The sequence below is a fragment of the Aotus nancymaae genome, unplaced genomic scaffold (genome assembly GCF_030222135.1).
Source record: "Aotus nancymaae isolate 86718 unplaced genomic scaffold, 86718_ANA_hifiasm-v0.15.2.pri h1tg000049l, whole genome shotgun sequence".
Taxonomy (NCBI): Eukaryota; Metazoa; Chordata; class Mammalia; order Primates; family Aotidae; genus Aotus; species Aotus nancymaae.
Genome location: NW_026988463.1, coordinates 29,017,489 through 29,035,074, shown reverse-complemented (window position 1 = coordinate 29,035,074; position 17,586 = coordinate 29,017,489). Strand labels below are relative to the sequence as shown.

At 35.5% G+C, this 17,586-nt stretch overlaps 1 protein-coding gene across 3 annotated transcripts in view; it reads right to left on the bottom strand.

The window, feature by feature from the left end:
* Positions 1 to 3,552: 3,552 nt before the first annotated feature.
* LOC110569393 (zinc finger protein 722-like) overlaps positions 3,553 to 17,586 on the bottom strand; it is a 79,772-nt gene continuing 65,738 nt past the window's right edge. The window contains exons 9-10 of one of the 3 annotated variants that reach the window (XM_064362702.1): positions 17,139 to 17,234; positions 3,553 to 3,859 (exon numbers count right to left, since the gene is read on the bottom strand). In XM_064362702.1, coding sequence (XP_064218772.1) covers positions 3,789 to 3,859; positions 17,139 to 17,234 — 167 coding nt within the window. In that variant the 3' untranslated portion in view covers positions 3,553 to 3,788. Of the gene's footprint in view, positions 3,860 to 10,899; positions 17,235 to 17,586 lie in introns of those variants that run through there. The other 2 variants (XM_064362703.1, XM_064362704.1) reach the window with 2 other exon arrangements.

Here is a 17,586-nt window from a genome sequence, read left to right as displayed (position 1 = left end):
GGGAATCTTCTTTAATGGAAAAACTCACAAGCCCAGAGAAATCACATTCATATAACAGGTTTGAGAGACTCAAAAAATCTCTAGCCTAAAAAATTGGTGCCATATTAGCCCAAACCAAAGCCACTACATAAATATTTTGACATGTGGCTTTTTTTGTACAAATCACAACCAGAGATTACATACACAAAACATCAGGATGATGTGGCTGAATCAAAGAATAAAATGAATATCCAGAAATCAATCCTAGAAAAATGGATGTGTAAAAATTACCTGAAACAATGTGAATTTAGCTAGAACTGTTTTTTGAAAGAAAAACAAATCACCTTAATGATGCTTAATTAGTGAAATGGGTACATAGAAACAAAATAAAAAAAAAAAATGAAACTATCACCTAAGAGATAAACACATACAAAAAAATTTGAAGCAGAAGTACAAAGTAAGACTGATACACATTTCCACATTTTAAAAAATAAACTAAAAATCAAGAAGCTAAGCAAATTTTAACTAAGATTAACATGAAGAAATACCAAACAACAAAAACAACAACAACTCCACAACATAATAATGATTTGAAAGTCACAAATAAGAAGAGAATCTGGAATGCAAGAGAAAAGAAAAGAAAGGTATCATTTATAGCCATGATCCTGCAAGATTGCCATGAGATTTCTAAACAGAAACCTTTGAGGCAAGAAAAAAGTTGGATGATAAAGTTAAAACACTAAAAAATAATTTTTAAAAATGTCTAAACAAGACTACTATGTTCAGCAAGGTATCCTTTCAAATAAAAGAAAAAATTGACTTTCCAAGGTAATCAAAATGTAGAAAACAGTGTGAAAACTTTTCTACAAGAAATGTATAAGTTTCTCTCACTGAAAATAAGATAAACAAAAAACATAAAATCATGTAAAAATAAATAACTCTCTAAAAAAATATGCACATACTCAACTATAAAAATGTGTAGTACGGAGAGGAAGATCCAAGATGGCCACTTAGGAGCAGCTCAGAATTGCAGCTCCCAGTGAAAGTGCAGAGAGTGAGTGGATGCCGCATTTCCAGATGGATTTTTATTGCCTACAGACTAGGTGGAGGAGCCCCATGGGTCGCCAGCACAGCTGTTTTGCCAGTGTCCCAGCACGGTGGTTCTCCATACAAAACACACTGGTCTGGGTCTGGTGAGTGGAGGTCTGGGAAGCCACAGTTGCCCATTCATATGATTAAAAAAGGGGGCTGAAACAGGTAGCCAGGCCAGGATATACCTGGGCAAAAAAAAAAAAAAAAGCTCCACGAATCTCACTGCCGCTGTTTCAGCCAGCTCAGTGGGTCACAACATGGGAAAGCACACAGATCCCAGCAACTTTTCAGCAGGCAAGAGAGTCAACTATTCAACTAAAAGAAAAAAAAAAGGGCTCTGAGGCAGGGAGCCAGGTGATCAGGCTCGGCTGGTCCCACATCCACAAAAAAACAAACAAACAAACAAACAACAACAACAAAAAAAAACAGCAATTGGAAATGCTCTGGGTTGAGAGCTTCACAGCAAGCACAGTTGAAAAAGAAATAAGGGTATTCAAATAGGAAAGGCGGAAGTCAAATTGTCTCTATTTGCAGATGACATGTTTGTATATTTAGAAGACCCCAACGTCTCAGCCCAAAAGCTCCTGAAACTGATAAGCAACTTCAGCAAAATCTCAGGATACGAAATCAATATGCAAAAATCCCAAGCATTTCTATACACCAACAACAGACTTAAAGAGAGCCAAATCAAGAATGAACTGCCATTCACGATTGCTACAAAGAGAATAAAATACCTAGGAATAAAACTAACAAGGAATGTAAAGGATCTCTTCAAGGAGAACTACAAATCACTGCTCAATGAAATAAGAGTGGACACAAACAGATGGAGAAACATTCCATGTTCATGGTTATGAAGAATCAATATTGTGAAAATGGCCATACTGCCCCAAGTAATTTACAGATTCAACGCTATCCTCATCAAGCTACCAATGACCTTCTTCACAGAACTGGAAAAAAACACCTTAAACTTCATATGGAAACAAAAGAGAGCCTGCATAGCCAAGTCAATTCTAAGCAAAAAGAACAAAGTGGGAGGCATCACACTACCGGACTTCAAACTATACTACAAGGCTACAGTAATCAAAACAGCATGGTACTGGTACCAAAACAAAGATATAGACCAATGGAACAGAACAGAGGCCTTGAAGGCAAGACAACATATCTACAACTGTTCAATCTTTGACAAACTTGACGAAAACAAGCAATGGGGAAAGGTTTCTCTGTTTAATAAATGGTGTTGGGAAAACTGGATAGCCATGTTCAGAAAGCAGAAACTGGACCCCTTCCCAACACCTTACACTAAAATTAACTCCAGATGGATTAAAGACTTAAACATAAGACCTAACACCATCAAAACCATAGAAGAAAATCTAGACAAAACCATTCAGGACATAGGCATAGGCAAGGACTTCATGACCAAAACACCAAAAGCATTGGCAACAAAAGCCAAAATAGACAAATGGGACCTGATCAAACTCCACAGCTTCTGCATGGCAAAAGAAACAGTCATTACAGTGAATCGGCAACCAACGGAATGGGAAAAAATTTTTGCAATCTACCCATCTGACAAAGGGCTGATATCCAGAATTTACCAGGAACTAAAGCAGATTTACAAGAAAAAAAAAAAGCCCATTCAAAAGTGGGCAAAGGATATGAACAGACACTTTACAAAAGAAGACATACATGAGGCTAAGAAATATGAAAAAATGATTGATCATCACTGGTCATTAGAGAAATGCAAATCAAAACCACATTGAGATACCATCTCACGCCAGTCAGAATGGCGATCATTAAAAAATCTGGAGACAACAGATGCTGGAGAGGATGTGGAGAAATAGGAACACTTTTACACGGTTGGTGGGAGTGTAAATTAGTTCACCCATTGTGGAAGACAGTGTGGCAATCCCTCAAGAACCTAGAAATAGAAATTCCATTTGACCCAGCAATCCCATTACTGGGTATATATCCAAAGGAATATAAATCGTTCTACTATAAAGACACATGCACACGAATGTTCATTGCAGCACAGTTGACAATAGCAAAGACCTGGATCCAACCTAAATGCCCATCGATGATAGACTGGACAGGGAAAATGTGGCACATATACACCATGGAATATTATGCAGCCATCAAAAACGATGAGTTCGTGTCCTTTGTAAGGACATTGATGAACCTGGATACCATCATTCTCAGCAAACTGACACAAGAACAGAAAATCAGACACCGCATGTTCTCACTCATAGGTGGGTGTTGAACAATGAGAACACATGGACACAGGGAGGGGAGCACTACACACTGGGGTCTGTTGGGGGGAAATAGGGGAGGGGACAGTGGGGGGTGGGGAGTTAGGGAGGGATATCATTGGGATAAATGCCACATATAGGTGAAGGAGATGAAGGTAGCAAATCACATTGCCAAGTGCGTACCTAGGCCACAATCTTGCATGTTCTTCACATGTACCCCAAAACCTAAAATATGATTAAAATATAGTACTATATTATGATCAAAAATTTTTTTTAATTATGCCTGCAATTTAAATATGTTTCAGCTATTCCTTGATTTGTTAAAATAACAGGAAAAAAAAAGAAAGATAAAAGCATACAAATAATTTTGAAAATGTTAATATGTAGGAAACATAGCATATTATTAGTGATACTGATAACGTTGAGAGTAAATATAATGAAGATAAATTTTTGTGTGCAAAAGATGGCAAGTCGTTAGCAGTTTAAAATCAATAGTAACTTTAAGAGGTTTTCAGTAATCCCCACGTTTACCACATGGAAAATACCTATAAAGAAAAACAAAAAGTTGGAGTCAAGGGATTTCACTATCAAGTAAATATTACACAAAGAAAGAAGAAGCAATAGAGACAAAATTGCTAAAAGTGTCAAATAAAACAACAGAATGGTGATAGTAAGATTTTGTTTTTCATAAAATTATTTAAGTAATAATGGAGTAAACTTTCTAATCTAAACTCATATACTGACTATGAAAACTTAAAAAAAAAAAAAAAGATCTAACTATATCATGTCTCCAAGAGACTCACTTCAGATCCAATTTAACAGTAGATTGAAAATGGCAGGATAGAAAAAACATTCCATACAGGTATTAACCAAATAAGGAGAGGCAACGATTAATCAACAGCTGTCATATTTCATGTAGTTTCCTTTAAGTCAAAATTCACAACAAAGTAAGACAATAAAATGTAGGAGGGTTCATTCATGAAGAACCTACAAATAGAACTCACATTAGTTTTTTTTTTCCCAACATATGAAGCAAACATTGACAGAATTGAAGCAAAACATAGATAACAATGTAATAATGGTAAGGTAGTTCAATATCCCACTTTCAGTAATGAATAAAGCAAAACTAAATATAAATAAGGGAACAAAAAGTTGAACGCAGTATACAATAATTACAGTTAACAAATGTATACAGAGAGCAGAATACACATTCTTTTTAATAGATCATGAAACGTTCTGTTAGGTAGACCACCTGTGATACCACAAGTCTTAACAAATGTTTTAACATTGAAATTTTGAACTATTCTTTATATCCCAAATGGAATGAAAATATAAATCAGTACCAGAAGGAAAACTGAAAAATTTACACACTATAAAAATTAGCACATTCTTCAGCATGCTCTTGTTCAAGGGTTGAAAGATATAATAATGTGAAGATGTCCATACTGCCCAAAGTGACTCACATATTGAGCACAATTCTTTTAAATTTCCATTTTTACTTTTCTGAAAATAGAAAACAACAAAAACAAAATTATATGAAATTTCCAGGGACCATAAAAAGCCAGATAATTTTAAAGAAGAAGAAAACTGAGATTCAGGATGGCTGATTAGACACAACTCCAGTGCACAACATCCAGCGAGAAGAGATGCAGAATTCGAGATCTCTTAGCTCCAACTGAGGTACCAGGAGCATTTCAATGGGTCTGGTCTGATGGTGAGCAAAGCCCACTCAGGGCAGGCTGAAGCAGGGAAGGGTGCAGCTTCACCCAGGAAAGTGCATCTGACCAGCAAGTCAGAGGCTCTCTCTCTAGCACTCCAGTCCAGATACAGTGCTTCCCCCAAAGCCTCAGCAATACACAGAACAGGGGATCTTTGCTACTCAAGCACGGAATTTACAAGCATGGGGCTGAATAAGAGCCTGCAGACGGACCTAACGCCCCCTCACCTTTCCCAGAGAGAGAGAGAGCTATAATCGGGAGCAGCTGGGCCGGCCACTACCCCATGACTGAAGAAGCTGAAAGGGGGAGATGGCCAAGTGCGGCTGGGTGGGTCCCTACCCTATCCCACAAACCCCAGAGGGCTAAAGCGCTGACTCTAGTGGGTTGTGCAGCTAATGCCACAGTCTATGAACCCTGAATGATCCAGCCCAGTGGAGGAAGGGCACAACCCATGACTAGAGGGGTGGGACTGGGCTACACGTTTTAATAAAAAACACAGGAAGCCTATGTAGCAACGGGATTGTGTTCTTGACAACCCTGCAGTGCCTACAGGTCAGCGGAAGAGGTGGGCCTAATCTCCCAGTATAAATGAAAAAGATACAAGAAGCTTCCATAGTAACTTGAAGGAGTCCCTAGAAACCCAGAAGTGCCTCCACAGGCGGAAAAGTGACCCCATCAAGCAGCTCCTTGACATCACAGCCAGGTAAATCCACAAAGATGGGAAAAAAACAGTTCAGAAAAGGTGAAACCATCAAAGACCAGAACACCTCTTCTCCTTCAAGGGATCACAACTCCTCAACAACACAGGATCACAACTTGACCAAAGAGTGTGATGAATTGATGGAAACAGGCTTTGGAAGGTAGATAATAAACTTTTCTGAGCTAAAGGAACACATTCTAGCTCAATGCAAAGAAACCAAAAACCATGAAAAAAGGTTACACGAAATGCTAACTAGAATAACCAGCTTAGAGAAGAACATAAACAACTTGATGGAGTTGAAAAACACAGCACAAGAACTACCTGAAGCAAACACAAGTTTTAATAGCTGAATCAATCAAGCAGAAGAAAGGATATCAGAGATTGAAGATTAACTCAATGAAATAAAAAGAGAAGACAAGACAGAAGGAAAAAGAGTGAAAAGAAATGAGCAAAGCCTCCAAGAAATATGGGATTGTATGAAAAGACCTAATCTACGCTTGATCAGTGTACCTGAATATGATGGGGAGAATGAATCCAAGCTGGAAAACACACTCCAGGATATTATCCAGGTACCCCAAGGCACACAATCATCAGATTCACCAGGGTTGAAATGAAGGAATAAATGCTGAGGGCAGCCAGAGAGAAAGGTCAGATCAGACTCGCAGCAGATCTCTCAGGAGAAACTCTACAAGCCAGAAGAGAGTGGGGGCCAATATTCAACATCCTTAAAAAAAAGAACTTCCAACCCAGAATCTCATACTGAGAAAAACTAAGTTTTGTAAGTGAAGGAGAAATAAAATCCTTTATGGACAAGCAATTACTGAGAGATTTTGTCACCACCAGACCTGCCCTACAAGAAAATAAGCAAAATGTTTATTTTCCTAAAAGAAACACTAAGCACAGAAAGGAACAAGCACCAGTCACTGCCAAAACAAACCAGTGGACAAAGACCAAAAATGCAATGAAGAAAATGAATCAACTAATGGCAAAGAAAACCAGCCAGTAGCAAAATGGTAGGATTAAATTCACAAATAACAATATTAACATTGAATGTAAATGACCTAAATGCCCCAATCAAAAGACACAGACTGACAAACTGGATAAAAAGTCAGAACTCATCAGTGTGCTGTATTCAGGAAACCCATATCACTCACAAAGACACACATAGACTCAAAATAAAGGGATGGAAGAATATTTACCAAGCAAATAGAGAACAATAAAAAGCAGGGATTGCAATCCTAGTCTCTAATGAAATGGACTTCAAACCAACAAAGATCAAAAGAGCCAAAGAAGGACACTACATAATCGTAAAAGGATCAATCCAACAGGAATAGCTAACTATCCTAAATATATATGCCCCCAACACAGGAGCACCCAGATACATCAAGCAAGTTCTAAACGACCTGAAACAAGATTTAGACGCCCACACAATAATAGTGGGAGACGTCAACACTCCACTGTCCATATTAGACAGATCAATGAGACAGAAAATTAACAAGGATATCCAGGAATTGAATGCAGAGCTGGACCAAGAGAATCTAATAGACATATACAGAACACTCCACCCCAAATCAACAGAATATACATTTTACTCAGCACAACATTGCATGTACTCTAAAATTGACCACATCATTGGAAGCACATCACTCCTCAGCAAATGCAAAATAATAGAAATCATAGTCTATCAGACCATAGCACAATCAGACTAGAACTCAGGATTAAGAAACACACTCAAACCTGCACAACCACTTGGAAACTGAACAACTTGCATCTGAGTGTCGATTAGATAGACAATGAAATGAAGGCAGAAATAAAGATGTTCTTTGAAGCCAAGCAGAATGAGACACAACTTATCAGAATCTCTGGGACACCTTTAAAGCAGTGTCGAGAGGGAAATTTATAGCAATGAATGCCCACATAAGAAACAAGGAGAGATCTAAAATTGACACCCTATTGTCAAAATTGAAAGAGCTAGAGTAGCAAGATCAAAAAACCTCAAAAGCCAGCAGAAGACAAGAGATAACTAAGATCAGAGCAGAACCAAAGGAGATAGAGACATAAAAATCCCTTCAAAAAATCAATAAATCCAGGAGCTGGTTTTGTGAAAAGATCAACAAAATAGACAGACTGCTAGCCAGATTAATAAAAAAGAAAAGAATCAAATAGATACAATAAAAAATGGTAAAGGGGATATTACCACTAATCCCACAGGAATACAAACTACCATCAAAGGTTACTACAAACAGCTCTACTCACATAAACCAGTAAAACAGGAAGAAATAGATAAATTCCTGGACACTTGTACTCTACCAAGACTATACCAGGAGGAAGTTGAAACCCTGAAGAGACCAATAACAAGGGCTGAAGTTGAGGCAGCAATCAATAGCCTACCAACCAAAAAAAGTCCAGGTCCAGACAGGTTCATAGCCAAATTCTACCAGACATACAAAGAGGAGCTGGTTCCATTCCTTCTGAAACTGTATCAAACAATACAAAAGGACAGAATCCTCCCTGACTTATTTTATGAGACCAACATCAGCCTGATACCAAAACTAGGCAGAGACTCAACTAAAAAAGAAAGCTTCAGGCCAATATCCATGATGAACATCGACACAAAAATCTTCAGTAAAATACTGGCAAACATATTGCAACAGCACATCAAGAAACTTATCCATCACGACCAAGTAGGCTTCGTCCCGGGGATGCAAAGTTGGTTCAACATACACAAATCCATAAATGTAAACTGACATATAAATGGAACCAAAGACAAAAACCACATGATCATCTAGATGCAGAAAAGGCGTTTGATAAAATTCAACAGCCCTTCATGCTAAAAACTCTCGCTAAACTAGGTATTGATGGAATGTATCATAAAATGATAAAAGCTATATTAGAAAAACCTACAGCCAATATCATACTGAACAGGCAAAAGCTGGAAAAATTCCCTTTGAAATCAGGCGCTAGACAAGGACTCCCTCTCTCACCACTCCTATTCAACATAGTATTGGAAGTTCTAGTTAGAGAAATCAGGCAAGAAAAAGAAATAAAGGGCATTCAATTAGGAAAGGAGGAAGTCAAACTGTCTCTATTTACAGATGACATGATTGTATATCTAGAAGACCCCATCGTCTCAGCCCAAAATCTTCTGAAACTGATAAGCAACTTCAGCAAAATCTCAGGATACAAAATAAATGTGCAAAAATCACAAGCATTCCTATATACCAATAACAGACAAACAGAGAGCCAAATCAACAGCAAACACCCATTCACAATTGCTACAATTGCATTCTACCCATCTGACAAAGGCTAATATCCAGAATCTACAAAGAACTAAAACAGATATACAAGAAAAAAACAAACAACCTGATTCAAAAGCAGGCAAAGGATAAGAACATTTTTCAAAAGAAGACATGTATGAGGCCAACAAATATATGAAAAAATGTTCATCATCACTAGTCATTAGAGAAATGCAAATCAAAACCACATTGAGATACCATCTCACATCAGTTAGAAAGGTGATCATTAAAAAATCTGGAGATAACAGATGCTGGAGAGGATGTGGAGAAATAGGAACAGTTTTACACTGTTAGTGGGAGTGTAAATTAATTCAACCATTGTGGAAGACAGTGTGGCAATTTCTCAAGGATCTAGAAATAGAAATTCCATTTGATCCAGCAATCTCATTACTTGGTATATACCCAAAGAACTATAACTTCTTCTACTATAAAGACACATGCACATGTATGTTCATTGCAGCCCTGTGTACAACAGCAAAGAACTGGAACCAACCCAAATGCCCATCAATGATAGACTGGACAAAGAAAATGTTGTACATGCACACCATGGAATACTACACATACATAAAAAATGATGAGTTCGTGTCCTTTGTAGGGACTTGGATGAATCCGGAAACCATCATTCTCAGCAAACTGACACAAGTACAGAAAGCCAAACACCATATATTCTCACTCATAGGTGGATATTGAACAACGAGAACAGGCAGACTCAGGGAGAGGAGCATCACACACTGGGGGCAGTTGGGTGGGTAAGGGAGAGATAGCATGGGGTGGGGAGGGATAACATGGGAGAAATGCCAGATATAGTATGCACCTAAAGTAAAATAAACAAATTTAAAATGAATAAATAAATAAAAAGAAAAATATTGAAGGCATCACACTTAATAATTTCCAAACACAAAACAAAGCTACAGTAAACAAAACACTTCAGTACCGGTATAAAGGCAAAACACCAAAAGCAGTAAACTAGAAGGAAGCACAGATATAAACTCTTGCATATATGTTTAAATGAGTTATTTACACATAATTTATTGAAGCATTATCTACAAAAGCTAATAGGTGAAAACAATTTAAACATCTTGTACCAAATAAATGGACAAATATAATTTGAAATACAAAGAAAATGAAGTATTACTCCACTTTTAAAAAGCAGAAAATTTTCTAGTATCTACCATAAAGACAAAATTTGAAGAAATTATGTTATATTTAATGTTAGTCACACACACAAAAAATACTGTAAGAATATACTTACAGGGAGTATCTAAAATAGTAACATCTTTAAAAAGAGAAAACAGAATGATGTTTGGAAAGTGCAAGTTAATAGGAATTAATAGTGTCTTCATGTATATTGCATATTTATTTTATAAAAATATGTTCTAGTGATATGTTGCTAATATACTTAAGTATAAAATTGAAAATATTAAAGATTGTAAATTTTGTTATGTATTTTTTAGAATTAAAAATAAAACAACTATTCACAATCAACCAAAAAAACAAAGCCAACTCTTCAAGTCATGAAAGAGGGACAATATTTATACAGTCAAACAAACACAGAAATAATTATATTGGAAATAAATATATAGATTCATATCTCATTGTCTTAATGTATACAGGATTAAATATTGACATAGAAAATTTTACTTTGTAAATAAAAACAAAAACACAATTAATTAATGTGACATAGCCTGTACTAAAATCAGACACAGGAATGTAAAATGGCAGAACACAATTTAACAACAACAAAAAAAAATTAATGAAAACAATTTAAGAATAATATACTACTAAAGAAAGACTTCTTCTAGATAGCTACAGTTTTCAACTATGACTGCACATTTACAAAGAGAACATATTTTGGGTTTTTTTTTTTCAACTTTTACTTTGGGTTCAGAGGTTACATGTGTAGGTTTGCTATATGGGTATACTATAGACTGCTAAGCTTTTGGGGTACTACTACTATACAGGTAGTAATCACAGTACACAATAGGTAGTTTTTTAGCCCTTGTATTCTCTCCCTTCCTCCTCTAGTGGTCCCCCATGTCTATTGTTTTCATCTTTATATTTACATAACCCCATACTTAGCTCTCACTTACAAGTAAGAACATGCATCTTTTGGTTTCCTGTTTCTGCATTAATTTACTTTGCATAATGATCTCCATATGCATCAACATTGTTACAAAGAATTTGTTTGTCCTGTTTTTATGATGATGTCGTATTTCAGGGTGTATAGGTATCATATTTTCTTCATCCAATCCACCACTGTTGGGCATCTAGGTTGATTCCATGTCTTTGCTATAGAAGGCCATGAAGTTTGAATCATTAGTGTACAATGAAAGCCATAACATTTTATAGAAAATGCATTATTATCATTCATACTTTAACAAATTTAAAGAAACAAGCACTGAAATGGTACAGAAGAATCTTCTTTATTACATCATTATTATTTTGCTATTTTTACACAAAATGTAAAGGTTATAATTTGACCTTTGGAAGCAAAGCAAACTATTAACATTTCTAAATAATATAAACATTATAAATACTGTACAATATGGTATGAAACACTAATACACTAAATGAACAATTAGAAACAAATGCATATGATTATTTAAATCACATAGTTTGAGAAAAGTGAATAAAAATGCTAGTAACTTTTTTTTTTTTTTTTTTTTTTTTGAGGTTATTTTTGCCTATAGAAGGAAGAGTAATAGTGTGGCTACTTGGAGCAATGATGGCTCTCATTAGAAAAAAAAATGTGTATTGTATAACCAGCATTTAGAAGACCACTTGAATTATGTGGGGTTCCTAGTAAGGTACTGGCTGTCATATATATGTTTGTGTGTGTTTAGGACATATACATGTATATATATACACATATATGACATATACATTTATACATATATTAAATATTTAGAGAAGTATACATAGACACACACACATGCATATATATATATGCTTATCTAAATAATTGATTTCTTTTTTTTTTTTGCACTTAAGCTAAAATAATATTGCATCAATTTTCTTTGTTTAAAAAAATCCCTGTGACCCATCAATTCTACATTTTTCCCTAAAGGGTGTTATTTTTACACCATGAATATTCTAATTATAGACTCCATGTTGGAAATCATCTGTAATTATCAAACAAAGCAAAGCCAATTATTACAACCTGGTTGGAAGAGACCTGAGGGTTGGTCTGAACCTTGTTTGCCATGAACCATCTTCTTAGAACCATCCCCTGGAGGTCCTCTGACCCTGCTCTAGTGGCCACTGCAGGAAGATCTGCTCTGCTGAAGAGCAGGGGTTTTGGATTCAGTCGCATATGGATTTGAATCCCAGCTCTGGTCCTCAGCAGTGAGCTCTTAGGCAATTTACTGAAGATCTCTGAGACTCAGTATCTTTTTTTTTTTTTTTTTTTTTAAAGAGAAAGAGAGAGAGAGAATAGGAAGGAGGAAAAAGGAAGAGAAAGAGAGAGAGAGAATGGGGAGGAGGGAGAAGGAAAAGAAAGAGGGAGAGAGAATGGGAGTATTGCTTTCTTGCCCAGGCTAGAATGCAATTTAGTAATGGGTATTGAAAACCTCTTTTATACTGATAATTATACTTAATGATGTAGTCAGGAAGGAATAAGGGAAGAAGATAACAAACAAACAGCCAACCAATATTTAATTTAAACCTATGAAATGCTATGCGATTACTGAGGAGTGATTTACTTCCAATTATATAGTCACCTTTGGAATAGGTGTGAGGTGGTAATGTATGTTTTGTGTATTTGAAGTGGAGCGTTCTATAAATGTTTATTAAGTTTACTTGTTCCGGGTCTGAGTTCAAGTTCTGAATATCCTTGTTAATTTTCTATCTCGTTGATCTATAGAATCGTTAGCTCTTCTTGTTGCATTGATCCTTTTGCCATTATGTAATGTCATTCCTTGCCTCTTTTGATCTTTGTTGCTTTAAAGTCTACTTTACCAGAGGCGAGAATTGCATCTCCTGCTTTTTGTTTATTAGTTTATTTTTACTCTCTGTTTGATTGGTAAATCTTCCTCCTTCTCTCTGAGTCTTTGTGTATTGTTGCATATAAGATGGGCCTGGATGCAGCATACCGATGGGTTTTGGCTTTTTATCCAATTAAAATATATATAAGTTTAATACCGGCGTTTGATGCTAGCTGGCTGTTTTGCCCATTAGTTGATGTAAATTTTTTATTGTGTTAAAGTTCTTTGCTTTTTGATATATTTTTGGAAAGGCTGATATTGGTTGTTCCTTTATATGTATAGTGCTTCTTTCAGAAGCTCTTGTAAAGCAGGCCTGGTGGTGGTGAACTCTCTAAGTACTTGTTTGTTCGCAAAAAGATTTAATTTTTCCTTCGCTCATAAAGCTTAGTTTGGCTGGATAGGAAATTCTGGGTTGAAAGTTCTTTTCTTTAAGGATGTTAAATATTGGTCCCCACTCTTTTCTGGCTTGTAGGGTTTCTGCTGAGAGATCTGCTGTAAGTCTGATAGGTTTCCCTTTATGGGTAACCTGACCTTTCTCTCTGGCTGCCCTTAGTATTTTCTCCTTCATTTCAACCCTAATAAATCTGGCGATTATGTGCCTTGGGGTTGGTCTTCTTGAAGAATATCTTTGTGGTGTTCTCTGTATTACCTGGAGTTGAATATTACCTTGCCTTGCTAAGTTGGGAAAATTTTCCTGAATGATATCCTGAAGAGTATTTTCCAACTTGGATTCATTCTCTTCATCACATTCAGGTACACCTATCAAACGTAAATTAGGTCTTTTCACATAGTCCCATATTTCCTGGAGACTTTGCTCATTCCTTTTCATTCTTTTTTCTGCATTCTTGTCTTCTCGTTTCATTTCACTGAGCTGGTCCTCGACTTCTGATATCCTTCCTTCTGCTTGATCAATTCGACTGTTTAAACTTGTGCATGCTTCGCGAAGTTCTCGTGTTGTGTTTTTCAGCTCCATCAATTGACTTATATTCTTCTCTAAATTGTCCATTCTCGTTAACATTTCATCAAACCTTTTTTCAAGGTACTTAGTTTCTTTGCATTGGGTTAGAACAAGTTCTTTTAATTCACAGAAGCACCCACGTTTTGAAACCTGCTTCTGTTATTGGAACACACGTGTAATCTATTAAGCCTTGTTCCGTTACTGATGAGGAATTGCAATCCCCTGTAGAGGGAGAGGCATTCTGATTTTGAGTATTCTCTACCTTTTTACGCTGGTTTCTTCCCTTCATTATATATTTGTCCTTCTGTTGTCTTTATAATTACCGACTTTCTAACTGGGTCTCTGACGTCCAATTGTTGATTCCCTGCGCCGAAATCTGAGCAATCTACTGAGCCGGCCAAAACAGCAGTGTTAAGATTGATGGTGCTTTTCTGCCTGGGAATCTCCGGACTCTGCACCAAGAACTGGCGTGCTAAGGCACCAGCAAAACCGCCACGCCGGCCACAAGAGTCGCGCTGGCGACCCGTGGAGCTCCTCCACTGGGAATCTCCTGGTCCGTGAGCAACTAATATTCGTCTGAAAGTGTGGCGTCCTCTCGTTCTTTGCGCTTTCACTGGGAGGTACGTGCCCGAGCTGCTAATCATCAGCCATCTTGGATCTCTCTCTCGCTAGTAACTTTTTATATTCAGTAAATGTATAAAAATTTTTAACGAATGAGGTGCCTATTAATTATATAATTCTGTTTTTATATAACATATACATTCAAGTACATTACCTTAGAACTTGTGAAGTTACAGGCAAAGTTGGCATACAGAGAATGAGAAAGTAAAAAGAAAAAATGTAGGACACAGTCCTCCATTTCTACTAATCTTCACAGTCCTACTAATCTTCATAGTAAGATAAAATTATGGAATAGTTATTAAAAAATTAGTAATAATTGGGAGTTTACTATATGCCGAGCAGTGTTGTAAGTAACCTATGATATTAGTGTTTTTAATAAATTTATGTGGTGACTAAGTAAAATCAAATATTCAACCATTAAGTTATTTGTCATAGATGTTTTGTGCTCTGATGAAAGTTCTGTCTCGTTTTTTATATGATCACCTGACTGGAAATTACAAGGCAGAGAAAATATGACATTTGTTTCTGGTGCCTCTGGAATCTCTTAACCAAATTTTAATGCTTCCATTACTCCTCTCATAGATGTCTAATGTAATGTAAAAACAGATCTTTTAAAACAATCTAACATAGTGGTTTTTGAAAATGCACGCACTTAGAGAATTTAAGAGCATAGTAAGCATACATCACAAAATTTTTCTCCATCACAGTAACATAAACAAACCTGGTTTTTAAGAATCAATTCCATTTGGAACACAAAATTTCAATCCCTATTTTAAACTGTGGTTTTTCTCTTTTACTTTTGAAGCTTTCACATATGTTACCTGCTAAATCATTTATACTAAGTGTATGACTATTATTTCCCCTCTTTCGCATTCCTGGAACTTTTCTATGCTGCAGAAGGTAACCAGGTTTAGCTTAAGACTGTCCAACACAACCAACACAATGATAAAGTAATGCTGAGAAGAAAGGTAAATGCTTGTCACAATACTAAAGTATTGCAATGTCAAAATCAACTAGAAAAGCAAAAGATTATAAATTCTTAAAAGAAAATGAGAAAAAATCTCTTTAACTTAGAAATAACATATAAAAGTAACAAGACACAACTGAGAACATGTTTGTGAAACACTAAATATCCATAGCCTGGAGTATTGCTTTAATCACTCCTCAAGTAAGTCTTTCAATATTAGATTAGATGGCTATGTATTGCTTTCCAAATTTCAGCAAAGGATCTCAGGACAAAAGAAAAAAAGGCGGTGGGGAAGGATAACATGGGAAGAAATGCCAGATACAGTATGCACCTAAAGTAAAATAAATAGATTTTTTACAAAAAGAAAAAAAGCAGAAAATTTACCCCACTTGAAGAAACAAAAGGTGGGGAAAATAAGAGATGTTGTTCAAATGGTACAAATTTTTAGTCATAAAACAATTTATGGTGACTTAATTTACAGCTTGATGACTATAGTTAATAATGCTCTTATGTAGGCTGAAAATTTGCTGACAGATCTTAATTGTTCTCACTACACAAAAGGTAACTATATAAGGTGATACATCTGTTTGTTCACTAATTTTATTATACTAACCATTTAGTATGCATACATATAAAATCAATGAACTGTATACAATAAATATCAAAATATTCAGTTATTATATGTGAAAATATTCACATTAAAAACACATACATATATACACAGATGTATACCTATAAGCATTGTGTGTATATATACATATACACATATATTTGAATGACAGAGGCCCAGTAAGCCTTATATTAAAAAAGAGAAAATTATGAAATACAAATTATTTAAAAATAAAGCTAAAATTGAGCTTTTAGTATATACTCAACAATGTTTTAAACTCCTCAATGACATAGTCTATTTTATAAATGTATGAAGCAGATAAACTGCAGCATATTACAGTTGAGGGATTTAGGCATAGAGAGTTTAATTTATCAATATCAGTTTATATAAAAAGAGTAACATTTTCAAGTAACAAAATTTTAGACATTCTTATATTTAGGGAGATGCTTAGTGTTTTGATTAAATTACTGAGTATAAATTTCTATAAAATCACATTTAAAACCCCTGTAGGATAGAAAAGTATAAAGCAGAAACATACATCTTTTTGATGTTCCTGGGATTTCTTAACTAATTCCCAATATCATTAAAACTCTAATATATTTTAGACATCATACAAAAAAAGAACCTTAAAAATTGTTTAACATAGTTTCTCAAAATTACAGATATTACTATTTCTTTCAAAGCAATGAAAGAGCATTCAGATCGCACGTTCTTTTAAGTTATGAGTAAGACTTTCATTATCACTGTAAACTAAGAAAACAATCAAAATAACCATAACTGAAGAGGACATTAAAAGTTAATGAGAATGAGACAAAAGATGTCCTTATGTCAAAGCAAGAGAAAGAAATGTAGGCTAATCAGAAACTATTTCCATTGGCAGAGAGCCTCTTAAATTATAATTAAAAATCTGGCACCCTCCTTGACACTGGGAACTCTCATTTGTGTCATTTTCTTCATTCACTCCTACCTACCTGGGTGTTTGACAACTGTCTCCTGTCTCTTCACATTCCAAGGATCTTTTCCTTGCTCCAGATGGGTAATTAATTCTGGCTTGGAGTCACCAAGACCTGTTTTATTAAAAAACAGAACATAACTTTTGCTAGAACAGTCCAATTACCAATCTAGTACTGTGCTCAGTAGAGAAGAGAGAACATTATAAACGATTCTAGAAAATTAATCTCAACATAACTGTTTCCTAAGGGGAATTTTATAATATTTATATAGCATTTTGAATTTGTGGTTTCTTAGCTCTACTACTCAGTAACAATAAAAAAATTAGTGGTGAAAATTTGATTTTAAAGTGTAGGTGACAATATTTTATGCCACTACATTTCTGGTATTAAAAAAGATTATTGTTAAGATAAATCATCTTGAAAGTTTTTCTACCTCAACAGATACCCATTTTCTTGCTTTATTTTG